The sequence below is a fragment of the Labeo rohita genome, chromosome 17 (genome assembly GCF_022985175.1).
Source record: "Labeo rohita strain BAU-BD-2019 chromosome 17, IGBB_LRoh.1.0, whole genome shotgun sequence".
NCBI lineage: Eukaryota > Metazoa > Chordata > Actinopteri > Cypriniformes > Cyprinidae > Labeo > Labeo rohita.
This window is the reverse complement of record NC_066885.1, coordinates 2,765,586-2,785,555: the sequence shown is the minus strand read 5'-3', so window position 1 is coordinate 2,785,555 and position 19,970 is coordinate 2,765,586. Positions and strand designations below refer to the sequence as shown.

Below are 19,970 nucleotides of genomic sequence, written 5' to 3'. Positions count from 1 at the left end.
TTTAAGAGTGTGCACTCAGTTCTGTCAAGCTCCAAAAAATGACAAAATAATCTCAAATTTCTCATTTTGGGATCCACAGCAGAAAGTCTCATAGCTTTGAAATAACAAACAGTCCCTCCAAGACTGTCATTTTCTGTAATCAAAATGATTTTGTGGTGGTATTTTCCAGAATTTTCCAAAAATGATTTTTATAATTAAGATAAGACATTTGCTATATTATGACACTAGTCATACATGATGGACTTGAAGTGCTGAAGTATTTTGTTTTTAAAATAAGAAAAAAGAAGCAAATTACAAATGACAGGACAAAGATTTATAAATTAAATAAATAGAGTTTTCCCTCCAAAAAAATTTTTAATATTAAATATAAAATTAAATATGCTTTTTTTGTGTTTATGCCACAAAATAAAAAAAGAGTTAATACGACTTTTCATCTCATAATTCCGGCTTTTTTCTCAGAATTGAAAGTTCAGAATTACAAGAGAAAAAGTCAGAATTGTTAGATAATGATATGATATTTTGTCTTTTTAATAAACGAACATGTCATTAGCTTTAAGTAGTAAGACGCTTTTTTGTGATTATTTTGCAGTTAAATGGTGAAATATGCAGGATTGCAAAAAACAGCATTTTGCAGCCTGTTTCGGCCCCATAATTCAAAAATAAAGTAAATTTGACACGCTATCCTACAAATTTCGACACTTTTTTTTTTCAGAATAGCAAGAATTTTTTTTTTTTTTTTTTTCCGAAATTTGACATATTTTCATACAGTTTTTTTTTTATTTCATGTTCCCAGCATGGAATAAAAAATATAAACCATAACAGTGACTTTTTATCACACAATTCTGACTTTTTTTTTCTTAGAACTGCAAGAAAAAAAGTCAGAATTGTTAAATATGATATTTTGACATGATGCATGTCTTTGTAATAAACGAATGTCGACAGCTTTAAGTAGTACTGCACTTAACCCTCTGTGGTTAAATGATGAATTATGCAGGATTGCAAAAAAAAATTTCATTGTGTTCCATATGGAAGCCTGATTCTCCCACGTAATTATAAAAAAATAAAATGACGATTTTTGATTTTTTTTTCAGTATTGCAGTATATAAATTTAGAATTCCGACGTCCTTGCAGTTTTTTTTATATCTTATATCTTGCTATTCTGTTTTTTTGGTTTCCAGCATGGAATTAAAAAAAAAGGTAATTGTGACTTTTTATCTCACAATTCTGACTTTTTTCTCAGAAGTGCAAGAAAAAAGTCAGAATTAATAGATAATAATATGATATTTTGACATAATGCATGTCTTTAATAAACTAACGCTAACAGCTTTAAGCAGTACCACACTTTTAGTGATTATTTTGTGGTTAAATGGAGAATTATGAAGGATTGCAAAAAAAAAAAAAAACATTTTGCATTGTGTTCTGTATAGATGCCTGCTTCTGCCAAGTATTTAAAAAATACAATAAATGTGATATTTTACGAATTTTGACATTTTTGCAAAATTGCAAGATACAATTTCAGAATTTTGAATTTCTTCCTTGCCATTTTTTTTTTCTTAAGAATTTTGAGCTTATATATTGCTATTCTGTTTTTTCTTGTGTCCGGCATGGAATAAAAACATTAAAAAAGGTAATTGCAACTTTTTATCTCACAATTCTGCCTATTTTCTCAGAATTGCAAGAAAAAAGTCAGAATTGTTAGATAATGATATGATATTTTGACACAATGTGTGTCTTTTTAACATCCATTGTTTTAAATAGTACCACATTTTTGTGATTATTTAGTGGTTAAATTGTGAAGTATGCAGATTGCAAAGGAAAAAAAATGGCATTTTGCATTGTGTTCCATACAGATGCCCATTTCTGCCACGTAATTAAAAAGAAAATAATAAATGTGACATATTTTACAAATTTTGACATTTTTTCAGAATTGCAAGATGTAAATTCAGTATTCTTTCTGAACTTTCTTCTTGCAGTTTTTTTCCTTCAGAAATTCTGAGCTTATATCTTGCGATTCTCTTTTTTCATCTTTCCAGTATGCTTTAAAAAGTAAAAAGGTAATTGTGACTTTTTATCTCACAATTCTGACTTTCTCACAATTATGAGTTTAAATCAGTGTTGGGGGTAACGCATTACAAGAAACGCAAGTTACGTAATAATATTACTTTTTTCAAGTAACTAGTAAAGAAACGCATTACTTTTGAATTTCTAAGAAAATATCTGAGTTATTTTTTCAAATAAGTAACGCCAGTTACTTTTCCCATTTATTGATTGACAAGTTTCCTGTTGGGAAATTGGGAGTAAACATGATGTTACTGTTTTTTAGTCTAAATGTGAACATGCATTAATTCATCTCACTCACAAAAACAGATTCAGTATTACGCAAAATAAAAACTGCGAAATGTAAACTCAGAATATGACGCAACCCTGCAATAATTAAATGTTAAATAAAACAAATTCCTTTATGTATTTAATCCCATTTTATTAACCAGTGTCTTTGCTGCTGATCTTCAATGATGCAGTTCAACTATACTAATAAGCAAAAATTACTTTAGATAAACTGACATTTGTGCTTCATTTTTTTCTATATATAGCTGAAGAGTGATCTCCTGCATAAATGTACTTTTCTTTCATTTCACTTTTGGTGTAAAAGGGCTTTTACATTACAGTTGTTTTATATTAAAAACAAAGAAGCAAGCCCTGCCCAGATTTAAAAAGTAACGCAAAAGTAACGTAACACATTACTTTCCATAGAAAGTAACTAAGTAACATAATTAGTTACTTTTTCAGGGAGTAATGCAAAATTGTAATGCATTACTTTTAAAAGTGACTTTCCCCAACACTGGTTTAAATCACACAATTTCTCAGAATCATGAGAAAAAGTCCAAATTGTGTGATGATAAGTTGCAATTACCTTCGGATTTATTTTCCTGTAGCATAAACAAGTTTCCACAATTGCTTAGCAACGAAAAACTGCAGGGAGTGCACGAGTGTAAATGATGACAGAAAATCATTTTTGCATGAGCTATTCCAATATGTTTCACATTTGAGTTTATGGCAGATGTTCACAACTCAAGACTTTTGCTCTGAATCCTAACTGCTTTTGTCCGCTAGAGGATTGTTTCACTTGCTGTTGATTTAAATGCATTGCATAAATTAGCTGATTTTCCATCCACTTCATCTGCAACAATCAGCAGAGGAAACGCTGTACGTCACCTCGCATTTCCACAGTCTGACTAACGCAGCGCCGAGCGGCCAAAACACGACGTGACTAACTTCAAAATGTAGTTTGTGTGCCTGCAATATCATCCCTGCAAGAAACTTAGTTCCCAGTGCGCGTCTCATGTCGGGATGTTATTCAATAAACAGGATTTGTGCAATCCGGGGCTTTTTTTAACCCCGTTCTCTCTGGACAGCATTACCTCTGGAGGCTGGTGATGTTATTCTGAGCTAATGTGCTTCACTGTCATTACAGGCCAGAGAGATTCAGTGCATGAAGACAGCAGAGAGGACAGAACAGACCGCTGACCGATGAAAGCCACTGCAGTGAGAACGCACTTTTCACATGCACTAATGCTCTATATGCACACTGTGCACATTAGTGAAGTCTGCTTGGTATTTATTTAAGTTTTATGAATGCACTGATGTTTTGTCAGGAAAGAGAGAAACTGATTTTACAAGCCTGGCTGCTTTAAAGTCAACATGAAATTAAAATGAACTATTTAATGTTTTTAAAACATGCATCTGATCTTATTGTGAATAATTCATTATTAGTACATATTATTCTAAAGAATAAATGTTTGTCTTTTTAAAAATATAATAACTTGACAAAGACTATTCTGGTACGAAATGGCAACTTTTAACCATCTAATCGATTTATTTTTGTATATTTGCTTAGATATGAAAATATATTTTGTAAAATGGATTGTAAATGTAATTTTATTCTGACTTCATATATAGCAGTAAAATATAAACCATATAATCTACTATGTATCTGAGAGTCTTATGCATTAATACTGTTTTTTACGAATATGTAAATGTGTTGAATTGCTATAAAATTCATTTTAGTAGTCATAGTGTCATTTTTATTGACTTTGTTTTCATCCGAGTGTTCTGTCTTACTCCGTTCAGAGCATAAACATTGTGGAAATGCTTGTGATGTTTTTTTATTTTTAAATGGCTTTGGATGAAATCCATCTTCTTAATGACTGTATATAAATGAAAGCACTGTTCAGGGTTCATTACAGATGAAGCAGAGATGCTGTTGATGACCACAGAAACAAAAACCCCTGCTTCACTTCACAGAAAACAGAGAAAGCTTGGCAAGGTTAGTACAGATTTTTTTCACATGAGTAGTTGATCCAAAAAATTTGCCTGAAAATGTCCTTTCAGGTCATCCAAAATGCGGATGAGTTTGTTTCTTCATCGGATTTGGAGAAATGTGTCATTCCATCACTTGCTCACTAATGGATGTGAATGGGTGCCATCAGAATGAGAGTCCAAACAGCTGATAAAAACATCACAATAATCCACACCACTCCCGTCCAACATCTTGAGAAGACAAAAGCAGCTTGTTGGTAAGAAACAAATCCGTTATTAAGATGTTTTAAAATAAAATATTAGTTCATAATTAGTGTTCATTTCGTTAACAAAAACTATGATGAAAAATGTTCATTGACAAGCTTTTTTCCCATGACTAAGACAAGACGATGATAAGGTCAGTGAATGATAACTATGACTATATCAACATGCAATTTCGATGACGATGAAAGATTGTGTTTTGCTTATTTTAAGCAATCTGGCAACCACGTAAATGCAAGTAAATGCACTTACTCAACCTTTGTTGTTTTGCAATTTGCAATTTGCAATTTGGAATTAGTGGAATTACTATTAGGAATTTCACTGTTGTAATATTTTTTGTTTGTTTTACCAGTTTTCATAATGTAGGCAGCGAGAGAGCATAAGTCTTTGGTATTATTTTATATAGTAAAAAGCCTATAATAAATCAGTACACTAGATGAGGTCAAATAAACTATGTGTACAATCAGTTTAACCATTATACAGCATGACTAAAACTAGACTAAAATACTCATACATTTCGTTGACTTAAACTTGACTAAATATGATAACCAAAATGCACATTTGAGTAAGACTAAGACTAAATTTAAAAATGTCTGCTACAATTAATACTGATGTATGGTTATTAAAGGAGAAGTCCACTTCCAGAACAACAATTTACAGATAATGTACTCTCCCCCTTGTCACCCAAGATGTTCATGTCTTTCTTCAGTCGTAAAGAAATTATGTTTTTTGAGGAAAACATTTCAGAATTTTTCTCCATATAATGGACTGATATGGTTCCCTCAGTTTTGAACTTCCAAAATGCAGTTTAAGTGCGGCTTCAAACAATCACAAATGTGGCTATAAGTGATCCCAGCCGCAAAAGAAGGGTCTTATCTAGCGTAACGATTGGTTATTTTAATAAAAAATAATAAATGTATATACTTTTTAATGTTAAGCGCTCATGTTGTCTCACTCTGCCTGGACTGTTTTTGTTCTGGTTCATGACAGTTAGGGTATGTCAAAAAACTCCCATCTCATGTTCTCCCTCAACTTCAAAATCGTCCTATATCGCTGTTTTACCTTTTGTTAAGGGTGTTTGATCTTCTTTGCATGTTCACTTTGCAAAGACTGTGTCGGTACTTCTGCAGTGATGTAGGATGATTTTTAAATGATTTTTGAAGTTGAGGGAGAAAATACAATTGGAGTTTTTCGACATACCCTAACTGTCTGGAACCAGAATACACAGAGTTCAAGGACTGCAAGGCAAGACGAGCGTTTGAGAATAATAAGTATTTAAATTGTATTTTTTTAATGTAAATAACTGATCGTTTCGCTAAATAAGACCCTTCTTCCTCGGCTGGGATTGTCGACAGCCGCATTTGGGATTGTTTGAAGCCGCATTTAAACTGCATTTTGGAAGTTCAAAATCGGGGCACCATATCAGTCCATTATATGGAGAAAAATCCTGAAATGTTTTCATCAAAAAACATGATTTCTTTACGACTGAAGAAAGAAAGACATGAACATCTTGGATGACAAGGGGGTGAGTACATTATCTGTGAATCTTTGTTTTGGAAGTGGACTTCTCCTTTAACGGAACTGGGTAGTAACTAATTACATGTAATCTGGATTACATAATCAGATTCTTGTAATTACATTAAATTGCATTTTAAAATACTCGTAATCAGACTACAGTAACTTTTTTTTATGGATTACATGATTACATATTATTTACACAATAGCAATAAATGATTACAAATGTATTGATTCTCTCTAATTCCTCTTTTTCATCTTTTAAAATGTTCCTTTCTAAAATAGAAAGTCTTATTATTTTGTGATGTTGGTTATGGTCACAAGGCATGCAGGTTAACTAATAAAATTTATCTTTTAAGTACGTTTTTTTTTATTATTTTGATTAATTTTAAAATAATTTATTTTAATTTAAATTTGTTTCTTGATTTAATTAAATCTTAGTTTTTCATTAAACCCTCTGCAGTTCCTTCACAAACACCAGTTTTGGTGTTTAATATAATGTTTAATGCACTTTATGTTTCATGTTCATTTTTATGTCAGTATGTTACAAGAATATCCAATTCAAATCAATGTGATAAACGAGTTAGGTCAAAAGTAATCTAAAAGTAGTCTGATTACATTACCTAAAATGTGTAATGTAATGTATTATGTTACTAACTACAATTTTTGTCATGTAATTTGGAATCAGTAACGGATTATAATTTGTAAGTAATCTACCCAGCTCTGGTTATTAATAATAATCTTATTGCTAAAATGTCAAGTTTTCATTGACTAAAACTAGACTAAAACACTTTAGATTCTCTTTGACCAATACTAGACTAAAGTCCTGGGCTTGTAGTCGTCTAAAACTTGACTAAATATGATTAAAAACTAACAAGGACATTTAAGATTAAAATTTAAAATAGCTGACAAAATGAACACTACCCTTAATCTACAGGGTGGGCCATTTATATGGATACACCTTAATAAAATGGGAATGGTTGGTGATATTAACGTCCTGTTTGTGGCACATTAGTATATGTGAGGGGGCAAACTTTTCAAGATGGGTGGTGACCATGGTGGCCATTTTGAAGTAGGCCATCTTGGATCCAACTTTTGTTTTTTCAATAGGAAGAGGGTCATGTGACACATCAAACTTATTGGGAATTTCACAAGAAAAACAATGGTTTTTAAGCTTGGTTTTAACGTAACTTTATTCTTTCATGAGTTATTTACAAGTTTCTGACCACTTATAAAATGTGTTCAATGTGCTGCCCATTGAGTTGGATTGTCAATGCAACCCTCTTCTCCCACTCTTCACACACTGATAGCAACACCGCAGGAGAAATGCCAGCACAGGCTTCCAGTATCCGTAGTTTCAGGTGCTGCACATCTCGTATCTTCACACCATAGACAATTGCCTTCAGATGACCCCAAAGATAAAAGTCTAAGGGGGTCAGATCGGGAGACCTTCGGGGCCATTGATGATGTGATGTGTGTTTCCCTCTTTATGCACTGAAGCTGGCACGTTCCCTGAGTTTTTCCAGCAAGATGGTGCACCACCACATTATGGGTGTCAGGTCCGAGCATTCCTAGATGAACAGTTTCCTGAAAAGTGGATTGGTCGTCGTGGGCCAGTTGAATGGCCCCCAAGGTCTCCCGATCTGACCCCCTTAGACTTTTATCTTTGGGGTCATCTGAAGGCAATTGTCTATGGTGTGAAGATACGAGATGTGCAGCACCTGAAACTACGGATACTGGAAGCCTGTGCTGGCATTTCTCCTGCGGTGTTGCTATCAGTGTGTGAAGAGTGGGAGAAGAGGGTTGCATTGACAATCCAACTCAATGGGCAGCACATTGAACACATTTTATAAGTGGTCAGAAACTTGTAAATAACTCATGAAAGAATAAAGTTACGTTAAAACCAACACCATTGTTTTTCTTGTGAAATTCCCAATAAGTTTGATGTGTCACATGACCCTCTTCCTATTGAAAAAACAAAAGTTGGATCCAAGATGGCCGACTTCAAAATGGCCACCATGGTCACCACCCATCTTGAAAAGTTTGCCCCCTCACATATACTAATGTGCCACAAACAGGACGTTAATATCACCAACCATTCCCATTTTATTAAGGTGTATCCATATAAATGGCCCACCCTGTATAATAACGCTTCCTGATGTGAGAGACAACAGTAGATGGACTTTTTTAACTGCAAGAAGCGTTGTTACGGATTATGGACTCATATTTTAGACATAAGTAATGATTTGAAGTTAAAAAAAAATACATCTTGATGGATTTATTTCTTATAAACACACAGCTTTTGTCTTCTCAAGATGTTAACTGATGGACTGGAGTGGTGTGGATTACTTGTGGATTATTGTGATGTTTTTAATCAGCTGTTTGGACTCTCATTCTGACGGCACCCATTCACATCCACTGGTGAGCATGTAATGGAATGCTACATTTTTCTAAATCTGATGAAGAAACAAACCCATGTATATCTTAGATAGTCTGTGGGGAAGCAATTGTTTTTTTGGGGATGAACTATTCCTTGATATAATGTGTATTTTATCATATTGCAGTGTCTTCTATCTGTTTTTGTAAGTGCATTACTGCAAACACGATTTTGGTTTGTTTCTCAGACTGAGAGATGATCTGAAATGATTACCTGTGGGAATCGACAGCATGTCAGAGATGCTGTTCATAATATTAAACCCAGAAGATTATGCTTTAATATTATCGTGCGACACTCCTGACTCATTCTCACACTAACAGATTTGCTTCAAACCACAAGCTGCTGGTAATTATGAACCATATCATCGCTGTTTGTTTATATCTTTTGAATTCCACATTCTGAATTCAATTACAGACGCTATTGCAGGAAATGAACAGTTGAGAGCATCGCTGGCACCGGGCGACGTGTTTCGTTCTCAACCGCTCTGACTACAACAATGACCATCTAATCATGATCAGGACTATTGCTTCTTTAAAAGCGCGTGATTGCGGGCGGTTTCATCATTCACGAGGGTTCAAATGTCTGCCGACCTCTTCACATAAAACACACTGAGCCAAATGATCCGAATGAAACAATGAAATGTCTCAACAAAGGAAATCACACTTGCGCTGTGATGAACAGTGGAAACATGCAGTGCTGTAAGAGTTTCATCAATCTGACACTCAAACCAGCTTTTCTGCCTGGTTCACGCTGATAACCCGGCTAACAAAAATATTTTCTAAGAACGCTTTGCTACTGTTGCCATTAAGTTATGAAAACCTTTTGGAATGTTCAAAACATCCAGTTTTAAAAACATGTTTTCTTGGTTATTTGAACATTCCATCATGTTAGGAATGTTACCTTTGAATGTTCTCTGAACATTCTAAAACAAGTAACATTTAAAAAAAATGTCAGTTGAACATCCAGCTGAAACATTTCAGAAAAAAACATTTTATGAACAATGTATAGATAACATTTTTATGCTAGCATTTGAGAACATTTATCCTTTCAAATGATCATTCTGTTAACATTAATGGAACATTTGTTAAAATAATAAAATAAAATAATTTGTTCAGAATCTTGCCAAAACACTCTGAGAACGTTCTCTGTTTGCTGTAGAACTAGATAAGTTCATAAGCAAACTTCGAAGTTGGCTTGAGAAAGCCTTGTCTGAAAGTTTGAAATCATTTTGAAAAGTTTGAATTTAATTGTTGAAAATGAAGTTTTGGACAGAGTGGGAACACACACATTTCTAACATCAATCAGTATGTTGCTTCCATGATTTAGGATGGGTTAACCATGTTGCTAGTATGATTTAGCATGAATTAGCATGTAGCTAGCATGATTTAGCATGTTCTTAACATGTTCTTGACATGATTAGCAAATTACCAGCAGGTTTCTACCATGATTAACATGTTCCTAGCATGTTGCTAGCACAATTCTATTATGATTAGCGTGTTGCTAGCATGATTATCAAGTTACTAGCATGTTGTTAGCATGATTACCATGTAACTAGCATGTTGTTAACATGATTAGCATGTTATTAACATGTTGCTAGCCTGATTCTAGCATGATTAACATGTTTTTACCAGAATTAGAATGTTGTCAGCATAATTAGCATATTAACAAACGTTACCAACATGATTAACAAGTGACTAGCATGTTGCTATCATGATTCTAGCATTATTAGCATGTTTCTAACATCATTTTCGAGTTACTAGCATGTTGCTAGCCTGTTTCTAGTGTACTTAATATGCTGTTAGCATAATTAGCATGTTACTAACATGTTGCTAACATGTTTCTAGCATCATTACCAAGTTACTAGCCTGTTTCTAGCTTGATTAACAAGGTACTAGTATGTTGCTAACCTGTTTCTAGTGTAACTAGCAAGTTGATAGCATGTTGCTAACAATTAACATGTTACTAACATGTTGTTAGCATGATTAGCATGTTTCTAACATGATTAGCATGTTCTAGCATGATTAGCATGTCTCTAACATCATTGTCAAGTTACTAGCATGTTGCTAGCATGATTTTAACATGACTACCATGTTACTAGCATGTTGCTAGCCTGTTTCTAGTGTACTTAGCAAGTTGTTAACATGTTGCTAACATAATTAGCATGTTGCTAGCATGATTAGCATGTTTCTAACATGATTAGCATGTTCTAGCATGATTAGCATGTCTCTAACATCATTGTCAAGTTACTAGCATGTTGCTAGCATGATGTTAGCATGACTACCATGTTACTAGCATGTTGCTAGCCTGTTTCTAGTGTACTTAGCAAGTTGCTAGCATGTTGCTAACATAATTAACATGTTACTAACATGTTGCTAGCATGATTAACATGTTTCTAGCATCATTCTCAAGTTACTAGCATGTTGCTAGCATGATTTTAACATGACTACCATGTTACTAGCATGTTGCTAGCCTGTTTCTAGTGTACTCAGCAAGTTGCTAGCATGTTGCTAACATAATTAGCATGTCACTAACATGTTGCTAGCATGATTAGCATGTTTCTAGCATCATTGTCAAGTTACTAGCATGTTGCTAGCATGATTTTAGCATGACTTTAGCATGACTGTTGCTAGACTGTTTTAGCATGATTAGCATGTTGCTAGCATGCTTCTAGTCAGTTTACGAAGTTACTATGATGTTGCTAGCATGATTCTAGTATAGTTAGCAAGTTTGTAGCATGATCCTAACAAAGGACTGGTCTCAAGGGATTCTGGGAGTTTTGAGTAGTCTTGGCTCATTTGAACATTCCGTCAATGTAAGTCTACAGGATTTTTGTAAGTCGGTCAGTTAGAAAAGATATCAAGATAGCAACTCAAGCCAACTTCATTAACATCGTCGGAATGTTCCACAATCATTGTTGTAGGAAAGTTTTTTCTCAACATTATTAAAAAGTATATAATGTGACAAGAATGTTCCAAAAACACATTCACAGCTTTCCCCTCTCATTCATTCTCAGTTAGCGTTGGTCATTTTGGATGCCAAACAAACGCAGGCTTCTGCACGAGCAGTCAAACATGCTGTAATATTGTGTTTTCAGTCTCTGAATTAGTCGTACAATCGCTGAAGCAGATTATGGGTTAATTGAGTGAAAATACAATGAGTGTTTATGATATCTCCGTGTTTGAACAGCTGCTTTTATGATTCAAATGTGTGTTTTTCCCTCCCACTGAAATGTGCATGAATACACGCAGCTGAAGGAAAAACAGCTGTACTGCGCTTCAAGCAATATTCCTGCTTATCTGCAGTTTGATGTCTGTGTAAAATTTGTAGTTCATTTAACTGAAGCCATATTTTTGGCTGGTAAGGATGCCAGTTTGATCAAATGACTTGCAAAAGTTAAAAGAATAGTTATGCATATACACAGTGCAGTAATAGAAAGGTTAATATGCTGTTAAAACATTGGCTACAGTATTTTGGGCAAACTCTATCCACATTAATTATATTGGTGATTATCCACCTGGACATTTTAATGTTCCTAGAGTTTAAAGGATGCATTTTAAGTGAAAATAAAAGTTAGTAGAACACTGTGAGAAATGTTTTGTAAAATAAATAACGTTAAAATCACGACAAGAGAAACTGAACATTTTAACATTATTTGAATATTAAAAATAAATGTTAAATGTATTTTGGGTAAAAGTTAATTGAACATTATTAGATTTTTTTTTTTACATTTAAATAATGCTTTAATCACAGTAAGAAAGACTAGACCTTTGAAGATTTATTATTAATATTCTAAAAACGTTAAAAGAATGTATTATTGATGAAATTAGAATGTTGAAAGAAACATTTTTGTAACCTTTAAATAACGTTTTAATTTCAATAGAAAAACTGGACATTTAAAAAAAAAAGAAGAATATTAACAATAAATGTTCAAAGTATGTTTTTTTAACATTTAGTGGACATTTAAAAAGTTAGAAGGAACGTTTTTGTAACTTAAGTAATGTTATAATTTTTAACATTCTTAGAATATTAAAAATATTCAAAGAATGTATTTTCAGTGAAAATAAAGTTAGTAGAACATAATACACATTTTTGTAACTTTTAAATAACATTTTAATCATGACAAAAAACTGAACATTTTAACGTTCTTAGTGTGTTTAAAAATTGTTGGGTGAAAAAGGTAGTAAAATGATGTCAGAAATGTTTTTGTAGCCTTTAAACAATATTAAAATCATAATAGAAAATGGGAATTGTAACATTTTTAGAATGCTAAATATAAATATTCAAAGAATGATGCATGTGTAGTAAACGTTATTAGAAACATTTTTGTAACTTTTAAATAACATTATAATATCAAGAAAAACAAAAAAAAAAATGCCCCTGACATTTTAATGTTCTTAGAATGTTAAAAATAAGCATTCAAAGAATGTATTTCTGGTCAAAATAAATATATTATAAAGTTATGAAAAGTGTGTTTATAACCTTTAAATAACATTTTAATCACAAAAGAAAAACAGGACATTTTAACATTCTTAGAATATTAATAATAAATGTTTTCTGTGAAAATAAAGTTAAAAGAATGTTGAAAGAAACATTTTATAACCTTTAAATAACATAATCATGACAAGAAAAACTGAATATTCTTAGAAATATTTAATAAATGTATTTTGGGTCAAAATAAGTGAAATTATAAGGTAAAAGTAACATTTTAAAGTGAAATTTAGTTGCTAACTTTTAAATAATGTTTTAATCACAATAGAAGACTTCTTTAAAAAAAATTATAAATCTTACTGTTCAAAAACTTTGAACGTAACAGTGTCTTTTCATGAAAAAGTTCAAACATTTTTTATGATTTATAATAAAGACAAGAAAACAAAATGTTAAGGAACATTTTGAAGCAATGTTCCCACAACCGAAATGGAATGTTTGGAAAATGTTTTTAGAACCTAATTGTGACAATTTATTCTAAGCTAACATGTTTCAATGAAGAATTAATGCTTTAAAACAAGCTCTAAATGTCTTTTAAAGGGGTCATTGGATGCAAAGTTCACTTTTACATGTTGTTTGAACATTAATGTGTGTTGGCAATGTATGTACAAATCTTCCCTATAATGATAAAAATCCATGCAGTGGTTTTTAATTGATCTGTAAAAATAATATCCCCCTTTTCAAATCGAGCCGTTCTCAGATGGTGTCGCACAGACAGCGGCCGCTCCCACAACAGTTGATTGACATGAGCATCTTACCTCAGACCCGCCTTAAATCAGCTGTAACAGTCCGACCTCCATTGTTTTGATGCCGGAGCAGGGATGTAAGTTAGACAAGAATTGAGCGATTGAGGTGTTGTGTTGCTGGTATAATAATAATGAACATAGTGGTCGTCATTTACTCCCGACATCTGAGCCGCTGAAGATGCAGTAGATTACATTTGTTTGTGAAGGGAATGCACCTCTTGATCTACATAAATGCGTCTATGTTTGCGCAAATCATTCATGATCCAGCTTCACTTACAGCAGAAGTGTGTATAAGGGTTTTTTATGAATCTTTGCGATCATCTTTCCTAATAATGTGCTAGTTAGCAAGCTAAATGCACTAAAATAAACAGGCTCGTCACTCCACAGAGAGAAGAGAGGGGCGGGGCGAGCAGAGCTCATTAACATTTAAAGCAGCCTCGACCAGAACAGGATGATTTTTGCAGAGCTGGTTTTGACAAGGTGAAAAGGGTGTTGTTTTACACAACCACTGAGAATTTTTAACCAAAGTATATTAGAGACTTTTCATTAAGACCCTAAAGAATCATATCAACTTGTGGAAAACGGGCATCCGATGACCCCTTTAAAGCCTCCAGATGAATTGCATGCTATAAACCTCCATTCGATGAGCGCTGACGACATTGTGTGTGTTAATCAGACACTGAAAATAACCTGGAATCTTCTTCTAATTGTTTTGCTGCATTTGTGAGTGTATTAGTGTGGCGTTCGGTCTGTCATCAGGCCCAGCTGGATGTCAGACACGTATTGTATGAAATTCAGTGTTATTTGTCAGCGTCTCTCGTTTGCTCATTGTAATCACGTTACACGTGCCGGCGACTCTCGCAGGAGCTTCACAGCGAGAGAACGTCCTGTTTTGATTGCGATTCTCACAAACGCTGTTTTCTGTTCCACATCCAGCTCGGTTACGTTTCCTAACCCCGGGTCGCGCCGCAATTCTAACGTGTAATAAATAATAGAGGAGACGGGGACCGTTTGGTGTCCTGACCCCTCGCGCTCATCAAACGCTGATTATTTTCCTAGGAAATCTGGCTGAGGTGGATTTCTCCAGACATTTCTCTTCAGAATATTCAACAGTTTGGGTTAAATATGGAGAATTAAGTGCGCCTGTCGAGGTTAAACATCCCTCCGACTGCGGGGAATATTTCATAAGTCTGAAACATAATCACAGGTCGTAATAAAGAGACGAGAGAGGAGGAGAGACTGTGTGACCCCGTCATGTTCACGCCCTCAGCTGATCGTTTTAAAGCACTTCCTAAAGGTAAAAAGCATAATTAACCTGCCTTCATCTGGCAGAATCAGTGATATTTTAGGATCATTGAGATACTATTATGGTTTTCGTGTTTTTTTTTTTTTCTGTTTTCACTTTAATGTTACACAGATTTTCAAAGTAATTGTGTTTTTAGTCATTTTTATTAGCCTTTTTTAATGTCTATATAGTTTGTATTTATTTTTAATTATTTGTATTAAATAGAGTATTTATTTGTTTTATTTAAAAAAAATAATAATATATTTATCTATTTATTTTTAACAGCTATTACATCTTAATTTTATTTTTGATATATATATTTTTTATTTTTATTTCATATTGTTCCATCATGTATTATTTATTCATTTATTTATTTTTAACGGCTATTAAATCATGTTTTTTCAACTTCTGTTTTGAATTGATTTTTTGTTCTTATCTTCAATCTTGAATTTGTTTTATTAATATATTTATTTATTTTATTTTTAACAGCTATTATATCATTTTTTTCTCAGGTTCCATTTTTATTTTTTTATTTAACAGTCATGTCAAAATATTTCCATCTTAAATTTATTTTTGATAGTTTTTTAACAGCCATTTCATAATGTTCCATCATGAATTATTTATTCATTTATTTATTTTTAACAGCTATTAAGTCATATTTTCTCAACTTCTGTTTTGAATTGATTTTTTATTTATTTATTTAATTTTTTTATTTTTAACATGTTTTCTAATGTTCTCAACTTCAATCTTGAATTTCTTTATTGATATATTTATTGATATATTTATTTATTTTTAACAGCTATTATATTAGTATTTTCTCAACTTTCATTTTTAATTTTTTTAAACAATCATCATTTCAAATTATTTTCCATGTTAAATTTATTTTTTAATGTTTTTTGTATTTTTATATTCCACCATGTTATGTTATGTTCCAATGTTCCATCATGAATTATTTATTAATTTATTTACATTTTTAACAGCTATTATTTCATAATATGTTCATTTTTAATTTATTGTTATTATTATATTTTTAAAAGTCATATAAAATATTTTCTTAACTTTTTCCACCTTGAATTTATTTGTTTATTGTTTTTAAAATTTTAACAGCTATTTTGGAATATGTTTCATCGTGATTGATTGATTGATTGATTGATTTTAATTTATAACAGCTATTATATCAGAATAATTTCTCAACTTTTTTAAATAAAATATTATGTAATATGTTCCATTGTGAATTAACTGTTTTTTTAATTATTATTATTATTTATTTAAATTTTTAAAAGCCATTATCTCATAATATTTTCTTAACTTCCCTATTTATTTATTTATCTTAAAAAAAAAAAAAAAAAAAAAAAAAAAAACAGAATTTTTCTGTATATTTCTATACATGCTGGCCAGGATTATTATAGTTAATTAAAACTAAAACCTTTTTCAAATGTACTAATATATGTATGTTTTATTAAATCCAAAAAAATTTTATCAAAATTTTAAAACAAATATTACATTTTACCCAATATAAAAATACTTGTTTTATTATTTTGTTAATTGTATTTCTTCATTACTTTAGCAATATTTTATATATATATATATTTATATATAATTTATATATATATATATATTATAGATCTAATTTTTTATATATATATATATATATATATATATATATATATATATATATATATATATATACAGTTGCTGCCTATGTGTTTCATCCCACGAAGCAATGTTTGACCTGACCTGAAAGCAATATCAACCTCTTGATTTAACATCTTTTCCTTGCTTTTATTGATTGCAATGTTGCATACAGCTTTCTGTTTTTAATGTATTAAACATTAGACCTCACCATGAGGATTGCATAGATAGAATATTCAAATATTTGAATTTTGGAATATTTCGGGTGCACTACATTGCATTTTGAGATTTCATGCATTGTTACACATTTTAGCAAATGCAAGTATTTCATACATGCATAGTACAGTATGCACATTATTCATCCTGCTGAAGGATTACGAGCAGTAAAGCTCTTCTCTCTCTCAATATTGTACTCAAGGGATGGGTTTGGAGAAAAACAGCCAGCGCTCGCTCGTCAGGGCAGCGAGGGGGCCGACGCGCCTAAAAATACAGCGGCACGCCACTCACGAGGTGAAATTTCAATTAAGACACGAGCACTTCATCATTATTCCACTTGGCTGATGATTACCATCTGACATTTTAACACACGCAAAACACGCTGATATATATTCTGCCGCTTTCTCCGCGAGAGGAAGAAGGCAATCGTGCAATTATCGCTTCAAGCCGTCCATCATTTAACCTTTTCTTTGATAGATTGGCACACTTTTGACGAGAGCGGGTCAGAAACGATACGCCCGCAAACCAAACAACATCGCCTGCGTGCCGCTAAAAATGAGACGGGAGGGCTGGAAAATGCAGAGCGTGTCATAAAACGGGTTTTTAAAGAGGATGAAAGGCGGTTCGCTTAAAGCTTGTTTTAAGGAAAAAACGCTGCATCTCCTTCAGGTTAGACGCGCTTTGAACGCCTCTGGATGTTCGTTCTCCTGATAGCAGGAGTTTAATGGCTGACATACTGTCGGTCATGGAGGTGAACCGCCGCTGATAAGACTGTGTGTGTGTGTGTGTGTGTGTGTGTGTGCTGTACACACTCTCTCAGTGAAGACGAGCACAGTGAATCTCCTGCACTGCAGCTGTATTGGGTCAGATAGATGCTATAGAGCTCTGCTTTGCAATCTGATGTTCAACATATATATGATTTCTAATTTGGCAGTACCGGCCTCACAACCACAGACCACGTGTAACCACACCAGCCCAGGACCTCCACATGCAGCATCTTCACCTCCAAGATCGTCTGAGACCAGCCATCCGGACAGCTGCTGCAACAATCGGTTTGCATAACCAAAGAATTTCTGCACAACTGTCAGAAACCATCTCAGGGAAGCTCATCTGCATGCTCGTCGTCCTCAGCGGGGTCTCGACCTGACTGCAGTTTGTCGTCGTAACCGACTTGAGTGGGCAAATGCTCACATTCGATGGCATCTGGCACTTTGGAGAGGTGTTCTCTTCACGGACGAATCCTGGTTTTCACTGTACAGGGCAGATGGCAGACAGCGTGTATGGTGTCGTGTGGGTGAGCGGTTTGCTGATGTCAACGTTGTGGATTGAGTGGCCCATGGTGGCGGTGGGGTTATGGCATGGGCAGGCGTATGTTATTACGAACACAGGTGCATTTTATTGATGGCATTCTGAATGCACAGAGATACCGTGACGAGATCCTGAGGCCCATTGTTGTGCCATTCGTCCACGACCATCACCTCATGTTGCAGCATGATAATGCACAGCCCCGTGTTGCAAGGATCTGTACACAATTCCTGGAAGCTGAAAACATCCCAGTTCATGCATGGTCAGCATACTCACTGGACATGTCAACCATTGAGCATGTTTGGGATGCTCTGGATCGGCGTATACGACAGCGTGTTCCAGTTCCTGCCAATATCCAGCAACTTCGAGTGGACCAACATTCCACAATCAACAACCTGAGCAACTCTATGCGCAGGAGATGTGTTGCACTGCGTGAGGTAAATGGTGGTCACACCAGATACTGACTGGTTTTCAGACCCCCACGGACCCCCAAATACAATAAAACTGCACATTTTAGAGTGGCCTTTTATTGTGTCCAGCCTAAGGCACACCTGTGCAATAATCATGCTGTCTAATCAGCATCTTGATATGCCACACCTGTGAGGTGGATGGATTATCTTGGCAAAGGAGAAGTGCTCACTAACACAGATTTAGACAGATTTGTGAACAATATTTGATAGAAACTGGCCTTTTGAGTACATAGAAAAAGTCTTAGATCTTTGAGTTCAGCTCATGAAAAATGGGGGCAAAAACAAAAGTGTTGCGTTTATCATTTTGGTCAGTGTATTTTTATATTTTCTGATTTTTTACTTGAATTTTAGTTATAGTAAATTTGCTTAATTGTTCTATTATTATTTTGATGTCTGTATAGTTTTATTAATTTTTATTTTATTTACTGCTAGTTAGTAAAACTATGTTAAGACAGTCTTATATAACCAGGTTATGTTCAAGTTTTATAAAACCAGATCATTCAATTTTATTTATTTGTACATTTTTCTCAACTTCCATTTTTATTTTTTGTTATTTTTTAAGTCATTATATCAAAATATTTTCTCAACTTACATTTTTAATTATTATTATTATTATTATTATTATTATTATTATTTTAGTTTTTTAACAGTCATATCAAAGTATTTTAATATTATATTGAAATATAATTTGAATTTATAATTTGAAATAATTGTTTATTTTAATTTTGAACAGCTATTATATCATTATTTATTTAGTTATTTTTTATAAATTTATTATTTTTATTATTATTTTAACAGTCATATCAAAATATTTTCTTAACTTCTTTCATCTTGAATTTGTTTTTTTTTATATTATTTCTGCATTTCTATACATACTGCACAGTTATTAGTTAACTAAAAAATAAAATAAATTAAATACAAATAAATAAAAATGACTAAATATATACTAGTGTTATTATAGTTTTCATAATTTTTTTTTTTTTTTCAAATTTAAATTAATTTTAATTTTATTTTTGGTTTGAGTAACTTTATTGTGTTTTTTTAATTAGTTTTTTGGAGTTATTTGTGTTATTTTTTATTTATTTGTTTGTTTTCAGTTATTTTAGTACGTCAAGTTAAACTAAATGAAAATGAGAAATATTGGCTTGGTAACTATCTGAAATAAAATGTTTAAGTTTTTTTTTATATTATTTTATTTGATTTCAGTTCAGTTTTAATGTTTATTTAGTTTCAAGCAAATGAAACTGAACTGTTTTTTTTTTTTTTTTTTTTTTTTTTAATGGCTGGATAGTTTACATTAC

The 19,970-nt window shown here is 32.7% G+C and overlaps 1 protein-coding gene across 2 annotated transcripts in view; it reads left to right on the top strand.

Annotated features, from left to right (window-relative positions):
- Window positions 1-19,223, top strand: part of LOC127179468 (1-phosphatidylinositol 4,5-bisphosphate phosphodiesterase beta-4) — an 88,038-nt gene extending 68,815 nt beyond the window's left edge. Inside the window, exons 37-39 of one of the 2 annotated variants that reach the window (XM_051133002.1) lie at window positions 1,179-1,197; window positions 3,473-4,324; window positions 17,829-19,223. In XM_051133002.1, the coding sequence (XP_050988959.1) occupies window positions 1,179-1,189 (11 nt within the window). In that variant the 3' untranslated portion in view covers window positions 1,190-1,197; window positions 3,473-4,324; window positions 17,829-19,223. The remainder of the gene's footprint in view (window positions 1-1,178; window positions 1,198-3,472; window positions 4,325-17,828) is intronic. The other variant, XM_051133001.1, reaches the window with a different exon arrangement.
- The last annotated feature ends 747 nt before the right edge of the window (window positions 19,224-19,970 follow it).